This window comes from Mirounga angustirostris, unplaced genomic scaffold (assembly GCF_029215605.1).
Source record: "Mirounga angustirostris isolate CCGP_5_RB_7025 unplaced genomic scaffold, mMirAng1.0.hap1 SCAF_8, whole genome shotgun sequence".
Classification (NCBI taxonomy): Eukaryota; Metazoa; Chordata; class Mammalia; order Carnivora; family Phocidae; genus Mirounga; species Mirounga angustirostris.
In genome coordinates, this window is record NW_026991716.1 from 124084355 (window position 1) to 124104458 (window position 20104).

Genomic DNA, 20104 nt, shown 5'->3' on the forward strand with positions numbered 1-20104 from the left:
ATTTAATGTGTGAGTTTATCCCTAAAGCCACCTGCCTGCCTCCCTCCCTCCCTCCTTCCCTCCCTCTCTCCCTCCCTCCTTCCTTCCTTCCTTCCTTAGCTTCCTTCCTTCCTTCCTTTAAAATAAAGGCAGTCAGGGTTTTAAATATACCTCTAATTACCACATTAACATCAACTCACATGTTCTGTGATACTTCCATTGTTTTCCGTTCTAAACATTTTATAAGTTACAATTTGACTTCCTTGTGTTTCTTAGGAGTACATTTTTTTTAATTTCCAAAAATATATGGGAGACATTTTTGTTCCTGTTTTTAAGATTCTAAGAAATGTATTTCTAAGAAATCAATACATTTAATTATGGTCAGAGATTGTGGATTGTTCAATATGAAGTCTTTAAAATTTATTGGGATTTTGCATATGATCCAGTATTAACTCAGTGTATAGTTGCCATTTGAGTACAGGGCTCTACATACATCTACTTTAAGCTTGTCAATTGGATTGTTCAAATCCCTATCCTTAAAAGTATTTTGCCTGCTTGATCTTATTACTTTTTGATGATATGTTAAAATCTCTCCATATTATTGTGGGTTTGTCCATTTATCCTTGCAATTCTGTTAGTTTTTGCTTTTAATATTTCAAGGTTCTGACGGTAGGGGTATACCCCTTAATAATTTGTATGTGTATCTTCTTGTTACTCTTTTTATCCTTTGTAATAGATCCCTCTATTCTATTTATTATTTTGACTTGAATTTTAATTCATCTTTTTTTTTAAAGATTTATTTATTTTATTTTAGAGAGAGATAGAGCAAGCATGGGGGGAGGGGCAAAGGAAGAGGGAGAGAGAGAATCCTCAAGCAGACTCCCCGCTGAGTGCAGAGCCCAACACAGGGCTCAATCCCAGGACCCTGAGATCATGATGCTGAAATCAAGAGTCAGATGCTGAACTGACTGCGCCACCCAGGCACCCCAATTATTAATATTGATATACCAGTTTTCCTTTGGTAAGCATTTGCTTTGTATGTATTTTTCATGTTTTTATTTTCAGCTTTTGCTGTTTGGGATGTATATCCTAAAGTTGGCAGAGAGAGAAAGATATATAATATTTCTGCTTCCTCCAGTCTTTTAGTGTCTGTCATTAGATAAAGATATTCCTTTCATATTTATTGGGATTACTGATTTGGACTTGCCTTGACCATCTTAATTTGCATCATCTTTTTTAGCATGCTCTTTTTCAATTTTTTTTTCTTTCATTTTACTATCTCATTATTTGGGTTAGTGAAACTTCTATTTTCCCTTTCTTTTATTTACTGACTTGGAAGCTTATTATTGTATTTTTCTTATTACTTGGAACAATAACTTTTTCTAACAAAATCAAAAACTATTCAATTTGTCCGTCCTCTTTCTGGTCAAAATCAGGACCTTAACATATATTAAAAATTTACTGACTACCTCTCCATTTTGCATACCCAATATTTTATTAAGTCCACCATAATTTTATCGATTTCTGTACCCACCATTGTTTTTTGCATCTCACCCTTAATCTGGGCTCATTTTCTTTCTTGTTAAGGAATATCTGTAGAAGTACCTTTAGTGATTAACCACTTTTAGTGAGTGATTATTTGACTTAGTGATTGTTTATCTGGGTATGGAATTCTAAGTGGATAGTTATTTCTCTGTAACATCAAGAAAATATAACTCTGTTGTCTTCTTCAATTTATTGGGATTCCTTAATGTGTCATCTGTCTTGTCTACTTACTAATTTTTTGATTTTCTCTGTATTCTTAATACTTGATTTTACTAGGATGTGTCTAGATTTTTTTTTCCTTGGTGACACCTAGCATTGTTTTAATTCTCCCCTTGGATGTCTACTGAACATCTCAAAATTGGACCTATAATTTTCCACTCTAAACCCACTCTACTCACTGTTGTCCCATTTGGATTCATGGCAATTTGGTCCTTCCCCAGTTGCTCATACAAAATTTTGAAGTCATCCTTGCTTCATCTCTATTCTCTCGTGCCCCACATTCGACCCATGAAGAAATTTGGTTCTACCTTAAAATGGATCCAGAATCCAGGTACATTTCACCATTCCCACTGCTGCCAAACTGGTCTAAGTCGAGATCATTTCCTGCCTGGATTATTCCTGTAGTATCTCTCCTGTTTTCTCTGCTTCCAACCTAGTCTCCCCTGTCCTCTACTCAGAAGCCATAGTGATCTTAAAATATGTTGGATCCTGTCTTTTTTCTTTCTTTCTTTTTTTTTTTTTGGTCAAAACTGTCACTGCTTCCCCATCTCATTTATAGCAAAAGCCAAAGTCCACGGTCAACTACAAGGTCTTACAAGGCTTATAATCACTTTCTCATCCACCCTTCCTTTAGTACTCCAATATACTGCTTGAACATACAGCATACTCTTATCTTTGTATTAACTGGCCTTTCTGCTTGGAATGCTTTTCCTTCAGATAGCCAGGTGGCTAACTCCATCACCTCCTTTGGGTCTGTGCTCAAATAACATCTTCTCAGTGAGAACTATCGCAACCATCCCATGCTAATCCAATCTCCTACTCTTCTCTATTTCATATCACTTTTCATCTTCTAAATTGTTATAAAATTTACTGACTTATTGTGTTCATTGCTAATTTTCTGTCCTTTCAGTAAAATATAAGTTCTGAGTGCAGGTATTTTTACTTTGTGTTTAATTCTATATATAAAATACTTAGAACAGGCCCTGATACAAAGAAGAAGCATAATAAATATTTGCTGGGTAAATAATGAACCAATAAATAATTCTTATTTATACAGAACTATCACATATAATATAATATAATATAATATAATATAATATAATATAATATAATAAATATAATCCAATATTAGATCTTATGTATTTTTACAGCACAGGAATACAATGAGATAAAGTTACAACCCAAAGGTCAAGTAATTGGTAAATGGTTAAACAAATTTTGCTATAGCCATACAATGGAACACTACTCAACAAAAAGGAACAGAATACTGATACATATAATATGGATGAATATCAAAAACATTAAATGAAAGAAGACATATAAAAAAACTGCATATGGTATTATCCCATTTATATGAAGTTTTAGAAAAGTCAAAACAACAGGGATGGAAAGGTCAGTAGCTGCCCAGTGCCAGGGGGTGGGATGGGGATTAACTGCAGGACATGAAAGAACTCTTGAGGGCTCTCAAAGTTTTCTAAAATGCTCTTGTGGTGGTGATTCCACTATTGTTTACCAAAACTCATTGAACTGTTTATATAAAATGAATAGATTTTAGGGTTTGTAAATTATTCCTCAAAAAGCTGTAAGCAATAAATAAACAAGTGCAGTTTAGATGATCCACACATTATCAAAATTTAATCTTTCTTTGATTTAGGAAGTATGTCATAATCTGGAGGCATCTTTAGAATGAATTGCTGACTCCGTGCTGGAAAGATGCAGATTTGGCAATTAATAAAGCTCAGAGCCTCCTCTGTAGCAGCCCATTGTTCATCCTTAACTCTTGGTGGAACAAATCTCTATCATAGTACTCACTTTTATAATCATTTATGTGTAAGCCACAATACCCACCCTTCACTATATATATATATATGAACTCTCGCTGGGGTAGGGTCTGTACCTCATTTATGTCCCATGTGCTATAGGTGCTGGGCTGATGGGAGGTGCTCAGTCAATGTAATTGAACGAATAGACGATTATTCATAGCATGGCATATAAAAGCAAATTTACAGTCATTGACAGACTTGATATTATTTTGCTATGGAGTCTGTATACTATTATCAAAAGCATACATATAGTTCTAGATGATTTTTTTAATCCATACTTCAAGTTGCTGTAATTACGGAGGTAATGTAAATGCTTATTCTTTTGTTCATCACATAGGTATCGAATGCCCTCTGTGTGCCAGACATTTTGGTAGGTCCTAGGGATGGATGTGATGGTTAATAAAATGATGATTTGGGGGCGCTTGGGTGGCTCAGTTGGTTAAGCATCTGCCTTTGGCGCTCAGGTCATGATCTCAGGGTCCTGGGATCAAGCCCCACATCATGCTCCCTGCTCAGTGGGGAATCTGCTTCTACCTCTCTCTGCACCACCACCCCCAGCTTGTGCTCACTCACACCTGCTCTCTCTCTCTTTCTTTCTCTCTGTCTCTCAGATAAATAAATAAAATCTTTAAAAAAAAAAAAACCACACCAATGATTTGGACCTTACTTTAAGCAATTGTTTTCTGTAAATTGGGCAGTAATTATTAAAGATGTCTTTAAGGCTTGGTCTCTATAGATTTTGATCAGTAATTAAAGATTATTAATTTTACAGCAGCTGTCAGAGTCTTAGACACTGTGGATGAGTAATTTATCTTTCCTGTGGAATGAAGTGCAGCAAATTACACACTATTTCTCCTGGGGCGGGGAAAATTTGGGGGAAAGGAAATTGCAGCACCACCCATAAGGTCTTTATTTTCCAGGATAAATCTTCCAACTGTCCAACTCAATCACTAAGTAAGCACACGTGAGATACACCACGCCCTCTGTGGAGACTCACTAAGGGCAAGGCAGGGGCAAAGTATTTTGATAATCCTAGCTTGAGCAAGCAGTAGAAGGAAAACTCAGGAAATAAATCATATAAAAATATGAGAACAATAGGAAAGAAAAGCCTGTTTTACAGGTTTGTTTCCTGTTCTAATACTTGTGGAATGTGTTTTTCTCTCCTACTGATGCTTAATATGACTAGAATGCCCAAAGTTATAATTCTTTTCTTAACCAAAATTCTCCTTTGTCTGTTTATATTTTCATGTTAAAACTAAAATCTCTCAGAATTGTCCAAATAAAAGGCATAGGAAGCATTTGGTTGCAATGCTATAGAATAACATTTAAAAAAGTAAACGCTAGTTATGTATACAGAATTTCAACTGAAATTATAAGATCCAGTAAAATTTTAATTTGCATTTTAGTAATTACATTTTTCTTAGTAAGCTTCCTTTCACAAAATGTAGCCAAATTTTGGAGTAATACAAAGTTTTCAAAACCCAGCACACATTCTACTAGAAAAAGTACCTTAATACTTAAAAATGTTTGCTAATATTAGTTTTTAGTTTCTGAGTTATGTATTCTTTTACCTGATTATTAGAACCCCTTGTGTTAAAATAGCCTTCTAACTTTAAAAATTGCTTTCTAGCGTGCTCGCTTCGGCAGCACATATACTAAAAAAATTAAAACTGCCCTCTAGCACCTCCATCAGCGGAAGGAAGAAAAGACAGTTTTCTGCTTTTTAATAAATCTGACAATGGTAATAGAAAGAAAATAATTGGCTAACATAGTGGTCTTAGATTACCTGTGAATTTTAGTTTTTTCTTCTGACCATTGTATCTAGAAAACAAACTAATACATTGAGGAAAAAAATCCTATTTGGGAAATTACTCAGTTTTAATCACTAAGTTTCATTTCCTTCCCAGTAGGAAAGGGTTTTTCTTTGACTGTAATTCCCCTGACTCAGGGAAATGTCTGTAATTCGCCAAATTTTCATGGCCAAGTCCAGGAATAAGAGTGGCAATTAAGAGAATCCTTGTCTACTTGTACATGGCCACCACCAGCCACTTTGCTTCCTGGACCACCACTCTTCTGACCAACATCTCATCTGCTGGGAGTCTGCCTAACCCTCCTCTCCCACCCAACTGCTGGTGTCTCAAAATGGATCTTGCAGCATCTGGGCAGAGCAGACCCCCAGGATGTGTATTCATGGCATTTGTGCTCTGAGGGAGAAAGATCTCACTCTTTCTCCCACTCCCAGCTTAGATTTGGCCGCCTAGAAAAGACTGGCAGTCACCTAAAGGATAGGATTTGGTAGTGATGACTGTTCTAATTATACAGCATCTTCTCTAGCCACCAAATTATGTGTCTACAATTTGGACTTGGACCTAGTAGGTAGAGACTTTTCCACAAATAGATGGCTAAAGTTTAGGTTTATTTATGCTTTTCACTTTTATCTAGCAGATCTAGTGATTTCCATCCATCAGGGGTGCATGTGTAACTTCGGGTACCCCAGGTAGGAGAGCTTCATAACTCCAAATCAGACAGACCAGTGAAATCTGTGTGATAAGGTAAAATGCTTGAAAACCTCAATGTGTACATCCAACCTTTTTATCAAAAGGCAAACCAGATTCAGGAAGGGGAAATTCTGCCTAACTAATCCACTCACTTTAACTTCTTTCTGGAGGTAAACGAATAAATCTTTCAGGGATTGAAAGATATTTAGACTGTAGGGTGGAGAAATCAGTAGATGTCATCATTCTATATTTTTAGGAGACCTTAACATGGACTATTGCTCAGTTTCAGTCATGGTATGACCTGATGACAGCATATCACAAAGGATGAAAGTAGTGGTATGCTGAAGACAGCTCATACAAGCCAGTTGGTAAATTTCCAGGAATTTTGCAAACCAATTGACATAAATTTTGCAAGCCAGTCAACTGCTTGTTGAATTGGCCATTGTAGGAGTATTTACATTAAGGAAATCGGCAAATACTACTTACAAGTCACAAATCAATCTTGTCCCCTACCTCCAGACAAACCCGAGTGTTGAGTATTTATCAGGATATCACTGGATAAGAGTTTGGTTTAGAAACACAGACCAAAGAGCAGGACCAATGGGATAAATGCTGAAGAATTATAAATAGATGGCTTCCTCAGAATTAGATGTTGGCACTAATCTTATTTAGCATTTTTATAAACTCCCTGGAAAGAGGTAATACACAGAGAAATGTCCATATTTTTCCGATGACATTAAATGTTCCCATAGTTAAACTATAAACTGTAGGATTAACACCCAGAGCTCTTAGTAAGACTGTAAATTGGCTGAATAATTGATTATCTCTAATAAGGCAAGAAAAAGGCAATTTTGGAAATTATCTTAAAATACTCTTGTTAGATGATAAATTCTAACGTGATGGCCTATAAATGGAATTGAGGGATTTCTGTAGACTTTTTCTGTGTTCATTAGTATAATCCCTTAGCCTTGATAAAAAGGCAGCAAAATAGAATAACTGTCCCACCCTTATAAAGAAACCTTGATGCACATTTATTGCAGTTGTGGTTGACATGTTTCAAGGATAATGTAATGGAACTGGAAAAGTTTCAGAGAAAAGTGTGTAACCTGATCGGGGGATTATAGGAATCTCAGATGAGGCTAAGATTATATTAACTAGCGAATCCTGAAAGGTTTTGAATAAGGTAAACATAGGTGGATCTAGCAAATCCTGAAAGAAGAGAACTATAGAGTACCCCTTTGATGTTTGAAATAAGAATTTGTAGAAGAAATAAGAAAGAAACACACTATTGTTTCTCAAGGAAAAGAAGTAATGATAGCAAAAATAGCCTCAAATTTAGGCTTTGTCAATTTAAAAAAGTCATTACATTTACCTAATTTTTAAAGATTTATTTATTTATTTATTTGAGAGCGAGAAAGAGAGAGAGCATGAGCGGGTGGGGCAGAGGTAGAGGGAGAGAGAATCTGAAGCCGATTCCCGCCTGAGTGAGGAGCCCAACCAGGGCTCAATCTCACCACCCTGAGATCATGACCTGAGCAGAAACCAAGAGGCGGATGCTTAAAGGACTGAGCCACCTGGAGCCCCTCCATTTACATTTTTTTAATGTGCAAAATTTACTGTGTATTTCTTATGATCAATGACCTCCCTTATTAATTAGGCTCAATCAATGGAAGGAAGACTGTGAAGTTTCCTCCTCTCAATTTAGGTTGAGAAAACAGGTAACTTGAATTTTTTTTGTTATTTTTTTAAGGCAAACTTACTAAAGTAAAGAAATGGAAGAGCCATTATAATTGTTCACTCTCACTGATGAGTCCCCCAGGTGGGCTGTGTTCCCAAAATACAACAGTTTTGCACTTTATAAAGAAATTTAGTTGATTGATTTCATTGCCCTAATTAGAACTCACATCTTGGTTAATCCTCAATTTCATTAAAAAAAAATCAAGTGTCTTAAGAATGAATTAGGCAAAGGGAAGTAGATAATTGATCACAGTATTCTAGGGGAAAAAAAATTCTCCACAATAGAGGGTGGACTCTTTGGGTGTGAACAAAATAGGGCAACTTACATCATTATGATGAAACAGACAAGTAAATGTCTTTCAAAAAATAAAGCAAGGTTGTGTGTGATCTTAATAATACAAACTTCAGAAAAAAAAGATTTTCATGCTTAAGGTATTAAATAACTTAGATTATTATTTTATTATATATATTATCTAGCTTTTTAATAGTTTAGAGTGGAATGTCTAGGATAATCTGAAAAGTGAAAGCTGTGGCAAATGAATTAAATATATTACAGTTAATTTGTTACTTTTTCATGAAATATATACATTCAGAAAAATGCACAAATCATGGTATACAGTGAAATTTCATCAAGTGAACACATTTATGTGACCACTACCCAGTCTCATGCACTATTGATATATATACACATATATACACACACACACATATATACATATATGCAATTGATGAGTAATCTATAGATTATATATAATATATACTATATAATATATATATAATCTATATATAATGCACTATATATATAATCTATATATATAATCTCTATATAATGCACTATATATATAATCTATAGATTACTCATCAATTGTATATACCAAGAGTATTTATCTGTATTCGTATTTTTAAGAAATTTGGGGTTAAGATTTACTTATGGGAAGTTTTAATTCAACTGTTAGGGAATGTTAGCTTCAATTACCCTTTGTTTTTGTTGTTTTCACCTTTTTGTATATTTTAAACACCTTACCACAAGGTTTCAGAGATTTCACAGTGATTCTTTTTAAATGGGAGAGGTGCGCTTCCCGGAGTTTAGGCGGTAGAGAGCCGTCTGTCCTTCGCTGATCTCACACATAGATCCATCTTTCAGATTTACTGTTCAACGTAACCGAGGCCACTAATTTTTTTTGTTTGTTAAAAGGAAGCTACTTTTTAAAACGAGGAAAGCCCCGCACAGGGCAGACCTCTAACAGTGCTGCAGTACTGCCAACAGAATGTGAGGGAGAAACCAACTTTGAAGAACAAATTGTGTTAAATTAAGTACCGTGACTAAGTACTTTAATTCCTTTTCTCACAGCCCTAAAGGATCATTTGACATTGAACCTTTTAAGTTACGCGGGAGGCGCCTGAACTCTCTACTACCCTAGGGGGGTGCCGGTCTTTCCGCCCCCGCAGGCGCCGCTGGGCCCGCCGGCCTCTCCCCTTCCCTCGACTTCGTGCCCCTGCGCCCATTCCCCTCCTCCCCTCCCCCTCGCTCTCTCCCCTCCCTCCTCCCCCGTGACCCCTGACCCCAGCTAATCTGCATAGAGGAATGACAGGCATCCGCTGGGCAGGATCCGCCTCGCCGGCTGCGGCCGGCCGGGCTGGGAGACCCGCGCCGGGGAGAGGGCGAGGGAATCCGGCGGGCAGCTCCGCGCAGCCGGGAAATGAGCGCTTGGAAACCTGCCTGCGGACGGACCCATGCTCGAAGGACCAAAGGAGCCGCGTGATCGCCAGACCTGGCCCCGCGACCCCGGACATGGGTCAGACCTCGGTCTCCGCGCTGTCCCCGCAGCCCAGCAGCGGTGAGTCCGGGCGCACGGGGCGCCCCCGCCGCGCGGGCGCTGGGCTTGCTCAGGGCAGCTGGGACGGCCGAGGGCTCCGCGGCAGGTCGGGCTCTGCCCGAAGCCGCCAAGTCCCTCGGAGAAACCCGAGAGGTAGCGCTCCCCCAAACTCTTTGTCGCGGAGAAGTGGAATGCGTTCTGGGATCCAGCCGGTTTTACCTTAAAGGCGCAGGCTCCATTTTCCGTGCGGGATGCCTCGCCTGGGTGTTGATCTCAATTTCCTCCGAGCCCGAACGTTACGAGCGGCGCCGTTCGCGTGTTGCCGTGTTTTTGAAACGCGAAACTTAGAGAGCAAGATAGACGAGCCAACAGGTTTTTCTGTATTTACGCTTGGCTTCCGAACAGACCAGGACTGAATTCTTTCAAGCTTGTCAACTGATTTATGGTTTGTTTTCGGAGTAGAAGTGCCGGTTGCTTTCTCTTATCCTGGCGGAACTCTGAATACTTCGTAACTTTAAAAAAGCGTGATCGTTTCAAAAGATAATTTGTTTTATGTTGGGCACATAAGCTCTTAAACTGGGGACAACGTACCTCGCAAACTCAGTTGTCGAGGGCTAAAGTTCGTTTTATGGAATCGTTACAACGATCTGTTTAAAAAGTTTGTTTTTTCCATTTTCTTTAAGAAAGGGAAGGAAGGTAATAAGCCTGGCATTTCTCCAGCAGGGTAGGGATAAACAACTTTTTGGTGGCGTTACTTGTGATTGGATAATGAAATAAATGTAAAAAGTCCTATTTTGATATTTTTCCATCAACAGTTAAAAAAAAAACAAAACCTCCAAGGGGCCCTTTACGTTATCCCTTGAGATATCTGATACACTTTTAAAATTGTGTAAACATTAACAGGATCTCGCTGAAAGGAAGTGACAGGGCAGAGATGAAGGTTTTTTTAATCAGCTCCAGGATGTCTCCCAACTAGATAGCATTCTACCATTCCAACTTCCCCCCACATGGGTTTGTTTATACTGCAGTGCTTCACACCCTCAAAAATCATAAGCTTTGCTGGGGCTTATGTTAATGTCCACAAAGGAGGAACCTTCTACAAAGGAGAGAAATCAAAATCCAAAAAAAGATCACACCTTCCCTTCCCGTTAAGGACAAGGTTGTACAAAGCTCCAGAACATCAGAGCCATATTGATACGGCTTTTAGGGATGGGATTGGGGTGGGGGGGGTTGGGGGGGGTGATTAGGATCTTAACTTTAGTAAACTATCTTGTGCAAATGAGGCTTAGTTGCCTTTGTCTTACTTTAAAGCAGGGTGACTTCTTTCATATTAAGGGAGAGTTATTATTTTAAATCTCTGCACTGGTAAAACAGAATTAAATCATCACTCGAATACAACAAGTATAAAATACTGCCCTGAATTTAGTTCTTTTGCTGCAAAATATTGTTAGGGTTAATATTAGAAAAGTGAATTTTGCCTTTGCGAAAAGCAAAGAATATTACATAACTGATCACTAAGCAGAGTAGAATCTTAAAATATGACTGTCCTAGCTCTTAGCCAGTACAGCAAAAAATACCCAGATTGCTATAATTCCCAATAAAATGACTAATCATGTCAAGAAATTGTGCAGCTGATGTATACAAAAAGTTATTTATTTATTTATTTATTTACTTAAGATTTTATTTATTTATTTGACACAGAGAGACAGCCAGAGAGGGAACACAAGCAGGGGGAATGGGAGAGGGAGAAGCAGGCTTCCCGGGGAGCAGGGAGCCCAATGCGGGGCTCTATCCCAGGTTCCTGGGACCATGACCTGAGCCGAAGGCAGACGCTTAACGACTGAGCCACCCAGGCACCCCTACAAAAAGTAATTTAAACAAAAGGTTATGCTTGACCATAAAAGATATTTGATTTGGGCTTTTGTAAAATAATTGTTACAGGCCACGAGTCAGCTTGCTTTTCACTCTCTTAATTTTAGTCTCTTGAACTTTCAGCTTAGGGCTGCGTCTGTTTCTCTAGGTTTTAGGAAGACCATTAATCACTATTTCTGAAAACATGCAGTGAGAGCCATTATTTCTATTTTTTAAAAACAACTTTATTGACATATAATTAACATACCATGAAATTCATCCCCTGAAAATGTACAATTTGTTGTTAGTGTATTCAGTGTTGTGTAACCATCAGTCTGTTTTCCCAGCCTACTCAACCCCCAGCCCCAGTCCTAATGAACCACTAATCTACTTTCTATCTCTATCGATTTGCTATTTCTGAACATTTCGTATGAATGGAAACATACATCACGTGCCCTTTTGTGACTGACTTCTTTCACGTAGCATAATGTTACCAAGGGTCATCCATGTTGTAGCATGTATCAGTACTTCATTTCTTTTCATTGCCAAATAACATTCTACTGTATGGACATACCACATTTTATCTATCCTTCCATCAGTCGGTGGACAAATTTGGATTATTTCACTGTTTTGGTTCTATGACTAGTACTGCTATGAACTTTATGTGCAAGTTATTGTGAACATATGTTTTCATTTCTCTTTGGTATATTTCTAGGAGTGGAAACGCTGGGTCACATGGTAACTCTATGTTTATGTTCTGTTTTAAGGAACTGCCAAGCAGTTTTCCAAAGCAACTGTACCATTTTACATTCCCTCCAGCAGTGTATGAAGGTTTCAATTTCTCCACATCCTTGCCAATACTTGTTATTTATCTTTTTGATTGTACCCATCCTAGTAAATATGAAGTTGTATCTCATCGTGGTTTTGATTTGCATTTTCCTAATTACTAATGACATTGAGCGTCTTTTCATGTAAATGTTGTCCTTCTGTATGTTTTCTTTGGAAAAATGTCTATTCAGATCCTTTGCCCAATTTTAATTGGATAATTTGACTTTCTATTATTGAGATAAAAGAATTATTTATGTACGAGAGATAAGTCATTACCAGATATGTGGTTTACAAATACTTTCTCCCATTCTCTCGATTGTCTTCTCACTTTCTTGAAATGATTTGCAATTCAGAATTTTGAAATTTTGATTATTTCATGTTTATGGGGGTTTTTTTGCTTTGTATTTTTGGAGTTATATCTAAGAAACCATTGTGTAACCAATGTTAAGATTTACACCTGAGTTTTCTTCTAAGAGTTTTATAATTTTCGCTCCTACATTTAGGTCTGTGATACATTTTAAGTCAATTTTTATGTCTGATGCATTGTAGGGCTCCAATTTCATTCTTTTCCATGTGGTATCTAGCTGTCCAGCACCATTTACTGAAAAGATGATTCTTTCCCTCTTGAATTGTCTTGGCACCTTGTCAAAAATCAATTGACAGTATATGTAAGGGTTTATTTCTGAACACTTTACTTCTGTCCCATTAGTCTATATGTCTATTAATATGCCACACTGTGTAGATTACTGTAGCTTTGTAGTAAGTTTTAAAACAGAAGAGTGTGTCGTCTAACTTTGTTCTTTTTTTAAAATTTTTGTTTTTTAAAGATTTTATTTTTAAGTTATCTCTACATCCGACATGGCGCTCGAACTCACAACCTGAGAGCTGTGTGCTCTACCAGCCGAGCCAGCCAGGCACCCTAACTTTGTGCTTCTATTGCAAGATTCTTTTTGCTATTCTAGTCCCTTTGCATTTTTGTATGAATCAGTCGGCTTGTCAATTTCTGCAAAAAAGCCAAAAGCTGGAACTTTGATAGGGATTGTGTTGAATAACACTGTTCTCTTAACAATATGAAGTCTTAAAAACAGAAACAATATGAAGTCTTTCAATCTGTGAACACGAATGTCTCTTCATTTATTTAGATCGTCTTTGATTTCTTTCCACAATGTGTTGTAGTTTTCAATGTATAAGTATTGCTCTTTCCTTGTTAAATTTATCCCTATGTATTTTATTATTTTTGATGCTATTATAAATGCAATTATATTCCTATTTCATTTTCAGAATGTTGCTACCTAGCATATAGATACACAAAAATAAATTTTTATATATTGATCTTATACCCTGCAAACTTGTGGAACTCATTTTTTAGTCCCAGTAGTTTCTTAGTGCATTCTTTAGGATTTCTATTTACAAAATCTATATACAAAGTCAGGTGCAAATAGAGATAATTTTACTTCTTGTTTTCCAATCTGAGTGTCTTTTATCGCTTTTCCTTGTCTAATTGCCCTTACTCATTATACACTATCATGTTGAATAGAAGTGGCAAGAGTTAATTTTTTTTTTAAATGTAACAGAACATTTAATTACATCAGTTTCCCATCAACACACTAGTCATTTAATCATGATTATATTGGTCATTTCCATTGATTGGCAGGAGGTTCTTCCACTAAAGGCACCCATGATTTCCACTGTATCATTTTTCTTGCCAGACTTAGTTCATTTTCAGCCTGAAGAATCACCTCTTCTAGTTGGCCACCCTGAAGTTGGTCTTCTAATTTCTTAACATCTGGTTCTGCTTTAACTGTACTCAGCTTCTCATTTGTAATCTGTTCTGTATACTTTCTGTATGCTGCATTTCTAGGAATTTGCTCAAGAACATCAAGAATCTTTGTGTACAATATTCTTAGCCTCTTGTGTGACTCACATACAGCCAGTCCCACGAGCCTGGTGGTCTTCTTCAGCAAAGCCACCATGACAGAGCCCAAGAGTGAACGTTCTTGTCTTCTTCCTGATCTAAAGGGGAAAGCAATCAGTTTTTACCATTTAGTGTCATGTTAGCTGTGGGTTTTTCATAGATGCCCTTTTATCAAAAAGTTCCCTTCTGTTCCTAGTTTGTGAGCATCTTTGTCATGCAAGAGTCAAAGGCTTTTTTTTTTCTCTGTTGAGATATTCATTTATTGTCCTTCATTCTATTAATATGGTATAGTATATTAATTGATTTTCAGATGTTAAACCAAGTTTCCATTCCTGAAATAAAGCTTACACAGGTATGGTGTATAATCCTTTTTAAGTGTTGCTAGATTTGGTTGCTAGTATTTTATTGGGAATTAGATCCATTATTTCTAAGCACAGGCTAAAATGTAACCAAGGAGGGTGGTTTCAGTACCCTCTGGCCTCATCCCCTAGAAGCATTGAGACTTCAGTATTCCCCTGACCAAGTACAAGGCATGGTAGATTGGACACAATAAATGTTTGTTGAATATATGAATGAATCAACAAATATTCTCAAGGAACAGCCTGATCACTTTAAGCCAATGATAATATGAATGAAGGTTATGTTTATTTGTTTTTTTACTTCAAGAATTCTGTGTTATTCTGGCCCTGTTGTCTGAAGGGTGGTATCTAAATCCAGTAACCATTTCTTCTGTCTTCTTCAGCACCACCCCACCCCCACTGTGTCACACAGACCAACTCTTGGCTACTTGGCCTCTGCCCTGGAGTTAAAAGGGCAGAGAAAGCCACTCTTTAATTTTTAGGAGACAAGGAACAAGTGAGTAAAGTATTCAACATCACACCTAGGCCATGATAGAACCTCTATCTATCCGTGTTTTTAGGTTTTCATATTTTGGTCAGTGCCCAGGTCCTGCCCAGAATACTTACCCATTTCTGTGTAAACCTGGTATAGGAAGAAATCATGAAGGCAAAAATGGATAGAGTTTATTTTCCTTAATGAAAATAACATGCACATGATTAGAAGTAAAACTTTATAAAACAATTCAGGCTAAAAGTGAGTTTTTCTCCCTTCCAGACCCCCAGTCTCTTCCCAATTATAACCTGGAATGAACAACTTTTTTTTGTTTTGTTTTAATTTCAGAAAATTTTCATTCAAGTATATGTATCTTTATCAAAACACAGTAAGATATGTTATATAGTTACTGCTCTAGAGTTTGAGTTTTTCATGTAATATAACTTCAAAATATTTCCATATTGATATTTTTAATCCTATTAACAAGCAATTTTATAATATATAAATACATCATAATTTTTTAAAAGACCTCTATTATTTTTTATATTTTATGTTTATATTTTTATATTGTTTTGGGGTTCTTTTGTGTGTGGGCTATTATGAAAAATGCTGAAATGAGCATCTTTATCTAAACATCTTGAACTACATGGACCAGTAAAATCCCAGCAGTGGACTCGTCAAGTCAAAAGATTTGTATATTTTATTTTGATAGACTTTGCCAAATTACTCTCAGAGAGCCTGTATATCAGTATATCTGCTCAGTATATGCAAATTCCTTTTTCTGAACTCCCACCAACACTGCAGGCATATCAGGATCTCTCTTAGACCATATAGTGCTTTGTGAGAAACTGAAGTCACTCCGTCTTCTGAGTGAGGCAGCCCTGCAGGCACAATTTAACAAGTGGAATATTAGCAGGAATTCAGTCCCAACTCATTCCCTTGCCTAGAGATGCCCTTGTGCAGTGAACACTCTGCACAACTATACATGACCACAATGTTATGCATAATTAATTTGAAAAAATCCATGTCAATCTGTATGCAAAAAGGGATATCTCACTTTGATTATGAGTGAAGTGGAGCATTTGTATTTCTTTTTCTCTGAATTGCTTATAGCAAATCTTACAGATTTTTGTGTTAAGATCAGCCTTGTGCTTATCATGTATTGTAAACATTTTTCTATGTTTTTCTTCTTAAATTTGTTTTTCATAAAAACCGTTTTCATGTAGTCAAATTGATCAGTTCTTTTCTTTCTTATAAACTAGAGTTAAGAATCATGTTTTCCTTCGCTGTTTTTCTCATATTTGAATATTGGATCTCTGTAACTTGTTCTGTTTAAAGTGAATGATTTAATGATATTAAGTTTTTAAACTTATGTATAGCAAAAAACCCATCATCAGCAAATTGAAAAATGAAATCATGAAGTTGACAAAATATTTGCACTGTATATGGAAAACAATGATAAGTATCTTAATGTACTAAGACCCTTAAAAAGCAGTAAGAAAAATATCAATAAGAAAAAAGTAAAGGCTCAAATAGAAAACAAGAAAAGAACATGAACAGGCATTTTTCAAAATATCTGATGGCTGTAACTGTGAACTCACTGTAGGTGAGGAACTGTTCTAAGTGCCTTGCTTGAATTAACTTTTTAACCCTCACAACATCCCTAAAGGGTAACTACTATTAATATCCCCATTGTGCAGATGGGGAAAACTAAAGCACAAGAGTTAACTTGCTCACATTACTTAATCAAAGAAGAGACATAATTTACCAATTGGTATATGAAATAGTTTCAGCAGCTTAATGAAAAAAAAAAAGATGTCATTGATCACCTATGAAATGAGCAAGGATTTAAAATAATGATTCTCAGACGATTGTCTTGTGGTAGTTTAAATTGGCACAACCTATCAGAAGAGCAGCTTTGGTGATATATATCAAAAACCTTAAAATGTGCATACACTCAGACCCAGCAGTTGCACTTTCAGAAGCATATTGAAAAGGAAATAATTACTCGTTCACTGGGACAATGTTTATTAAAAGCCAAAAATTGGAAGTAGCAGTCGAACACCAAGAAATTTTTTCAGTTAATGGGAATACAGTCATATAATGGAATAAACCATTTAAAAATGGTGTAAAATATGGGGCGCCTGGGTGGCTCAGTTGGTTAAGCGGCCAACTCTTGTCTTTTTTTAAAGATGTATTTATTTGAGAGAGAGAGAGCTCGTGTGCATGTGGGCACACATGCATGAGCAGGGCACAACGGGGGGGGCAGAGGGACAGAGAGTCTCAAGCAGACTTCCTGTTGAGCAGGAGCCCGTCACAGGGCTCCATCCCAGGACCCTGAGATCACGACCCCAGCTGAAACCAAGAGTGTGATATTCAACCAACTGTGCCACTCAGGCGCCCCTTTGGTGGCCGACTCTTGATTTCAGCTCAGGTCATGATCTCAGGGTCCTGAGATCGAGCCCCACGTGGGCTCTGTGCTCAGCAGGGAGTAGGCTTGAGGATTCTCTCTCCCTCTGCCTCTCCCCCTGCTTGCGTGCGCGCTCTCTCTCTGTCAAATAAATAAATCTTTTAAGAAAATGGTGTAAAACATAATTTTGAACAGTGATTTTTATAATAAATAACAAAAATATTAAAAGGCAGGTTTAAAATAAAGATTCTATTTTTAAAATATGTGCATGAAGAGAAATCTAGACAGGGGTGGGGAGAAAGAGAGGAATTTCATTGCTGAGGAGGTGGTGTGACTGTCCCGGCTTTCCTCTGCCTCACACACAATCCTAGCCAGGACTTCCACATCCTGTGTCCACCTGGACCTCCACTGTAATTAAAGCCACAAGCTGACCTGTAAGTATATCAGCTTTTCTCTAGCTGTCCTCGGACTCGGCTTTAAGTTCATTGGCTGCTTTTCAGCCAATTTTATTTTTTTCTTGTGAATTCCATGATGAAAACAAAAATAATTGGTCCTACCATAGCCATCTTCTTTTTGGGCTGAATTTTCTTCTTAGCCTATTTGATCATAACACAGATGCAATTGCTCACCTGGAGATAAAGAAAATGAGCAAATATTTGAACTTCCATTTACTTCTCTTTGGTCCATAGCTCATCAGGTCTGGTTGACGAGTAATATCCCAGATATTTTTGGCTGCAATGTATTTTTTCTTCAGAAGTCCAAGAGGATAACAATCAGTGGGGGAGTCAGACTTCACCTTTTGCCTACTTAATGCAGTAGGGAAGGAGATAAGGACTCTGGGTTGTTGATCCTCTAATTAAGCCTCTTTCACTTGAGTAAAGGAAAAGTTCCAACACATTTTCTTCTCTTGAGGGACTTCAGTGTAAGAGGCTAACTGTCTATTCTTGGGAGTCTCTGTTCTTGGGAGTAGAGATACATATTTAGTGAAGACTCAACTTATGTAAAAGTGTTCTTGAGGTAGAAATAGTCTTAAGAAAATAAACACTTGGTCTACCCTCTATTCCACCGCTATCTGAAGCAGGGAAACCCAAACCAAAACCAATAGTTCTGTTCCCCAGAAGGGAATGGGCAAATAACATTACTTTTAAAAATTTGGTCTGTTATTGTTTATATTTGCTTACTACTCCTGTTTATTTTGGTTTCAAGGGGTGGATGTTTTTATTTATATATACCTTCTGGCAAGGATGACATTCCAGCCATTACCGCTAAGGGAATTTGGGTTGACAAAGGAGGGACTGAACTGGTGTTTTGTTTAAGAATAACCTGGAAAGCTGTGCTGGTATGTGCTGGGTGGATATATTCCTGCAAATCAGGCTTGCTTTGTGAAGCAATATTAAAAGGAGAAAGAGTGACACTTTCATCCAACTGAAGTAATTACATGGAAGGTTCTGTGCTGGGCTGTGGGGGAAGATTCAAAGGGGAATCATACACAGACCCTGCCCACGAAGGGTCTGTGCCTAGAGGTCTCATCCACTTGGTGGAGATGGGCAGAAAGGAAGGTGGAAGGAAAGGGACCCCTGGAGAACTATGAGGGCAAATCAGGGAAGCCAAAAAGTACAGAAGGGGGGACAAGGATTCTGGCCCACACAGGTGGTGGGAACCACTGAAGGTTTTTTATCAAATGAGAAATCATTAGAGCTTTGGCCCCAGGGGATGGATCTGCCTGCCCCCTGCAGTATTGATTTCCTGGGGGAGACTGAAGGCAGGACCAAGAGGTCGGCTCTGATAATCCAGCAAGTTGAAGTGAACGCCCTACCTGGGAGGGTGGCTGGAGAAATGGGAGTGGGGTGATGCTCATGTCTGTATCTGCAGCTCGGCTCTTGCCTTGCGCTTCCAGGCTCAGATCTGCAACTGTCTATTGGGCAGGTCTGCTTGGGTCTCTCATGGGCATCTCACAGGTAAAAGGTGTCAACAGAAGGCTTGAGTTTACCCTCCAAACCCCTTCTTCCCTGAACTTTCCACATGTCATCAAATGATACCTCCCACCACTCACTCATTCTAGCCAGAAGTTGAGGATTCCTCCTTGAGTTTTCCCTTCCCTTTCACACAAGACCATCAATGTGTCCTGTACATTTTCCTTTCAAAATATATCTCCAGGCCCCTCACTTCTGTCTTTACTGCCACCTTCCAAACCTTGACCGCTCATTGCACGGAAAGCTGTAGTGGGCTCGAGCTGATCTGCTTCTGTTCTCAATCTCCTGCAATTCCTGTCTCACACAACAGCTAAAGTGATGTTCTAAAACATAAATCACGTCACTTCTTACTCACAACCTTCCTGTGTCTTCCCATTGCACTTAGAATGAAATCTAGATTTTGTAGTCTGGCCCTCCAGGCCACACACGATCCTCTATGATCCTTGGTTCCTGCCCCCTGCCCCCCCCCCCCCCCCCCCCCCGCTACAGCTTTACTCCCTGTTTCAGTCATCAGACAAACCTGGCTCATTCCTACCTGTGACCTTGGCAGTTGCTGCTCACTCTATCCAGGACGTAAGGGACACTCTTCCAGTAGCTCTTTACAAAGTTGACTCCTTGTCTTCGATCCAGCATGACCTGCTTCATAGAGACCTGCCTTGGCCAGCCCTCTTCAGAGGA

General features: G+C 38.0%; 2 protein-coding genes across 11 annotated transcripts in view; one reads left to right on the top strand and one right to left on the bottom strand.

Moving 5' to 3' along the window:
- PHACTR2 (phosphatase and actin regulator 2) overlaps positions 1-20104 on the top strand; it is a 269242-nt gene that overhangs the window by 126206 nt on the left and 122932 nt on the right. For 8 of the 10 annotated variants that reach the window (XR_010413801.1, XM_045865665.3, XM_064598180.1 and 5 more), the window contains exon 1: positions 9372-9639. The exons of 1 other annotated variant lie outside the window; for it this stretch is intronic. Coding sequence is in view for 7 of the 9 variants with exons in the window: in XM_045865665.3 (XP_045721621.2) it covers positions 9387-9639 (253 nt within the window). In the remaining 2 variants the exon portion in view is untranslated. Of the gene's footprint in view, positions 1-9371; positions 9640-20104 lie in introns of those variants that run through there. One more of the 10 variants, XM_064598186.1, reaches the window with a different exon arrangement.
- Positions 13861-14273, bottom strand: LOC123836687 (NADH dehydrogenase [ubiquinone] 1 alpha subcomplex subunit 5-like). Its single transcript, XM_045865666.1, has one exon. The coding sequence runs from the start codon at positions 14268-14270 to the stop codon at positions 13932-13934; it is 339 nt and encodes a 112-aa protein (XP_045721622.1). The 5' UTR covers positions 14271-14273; the 3' UTR covers positions 13861-13931.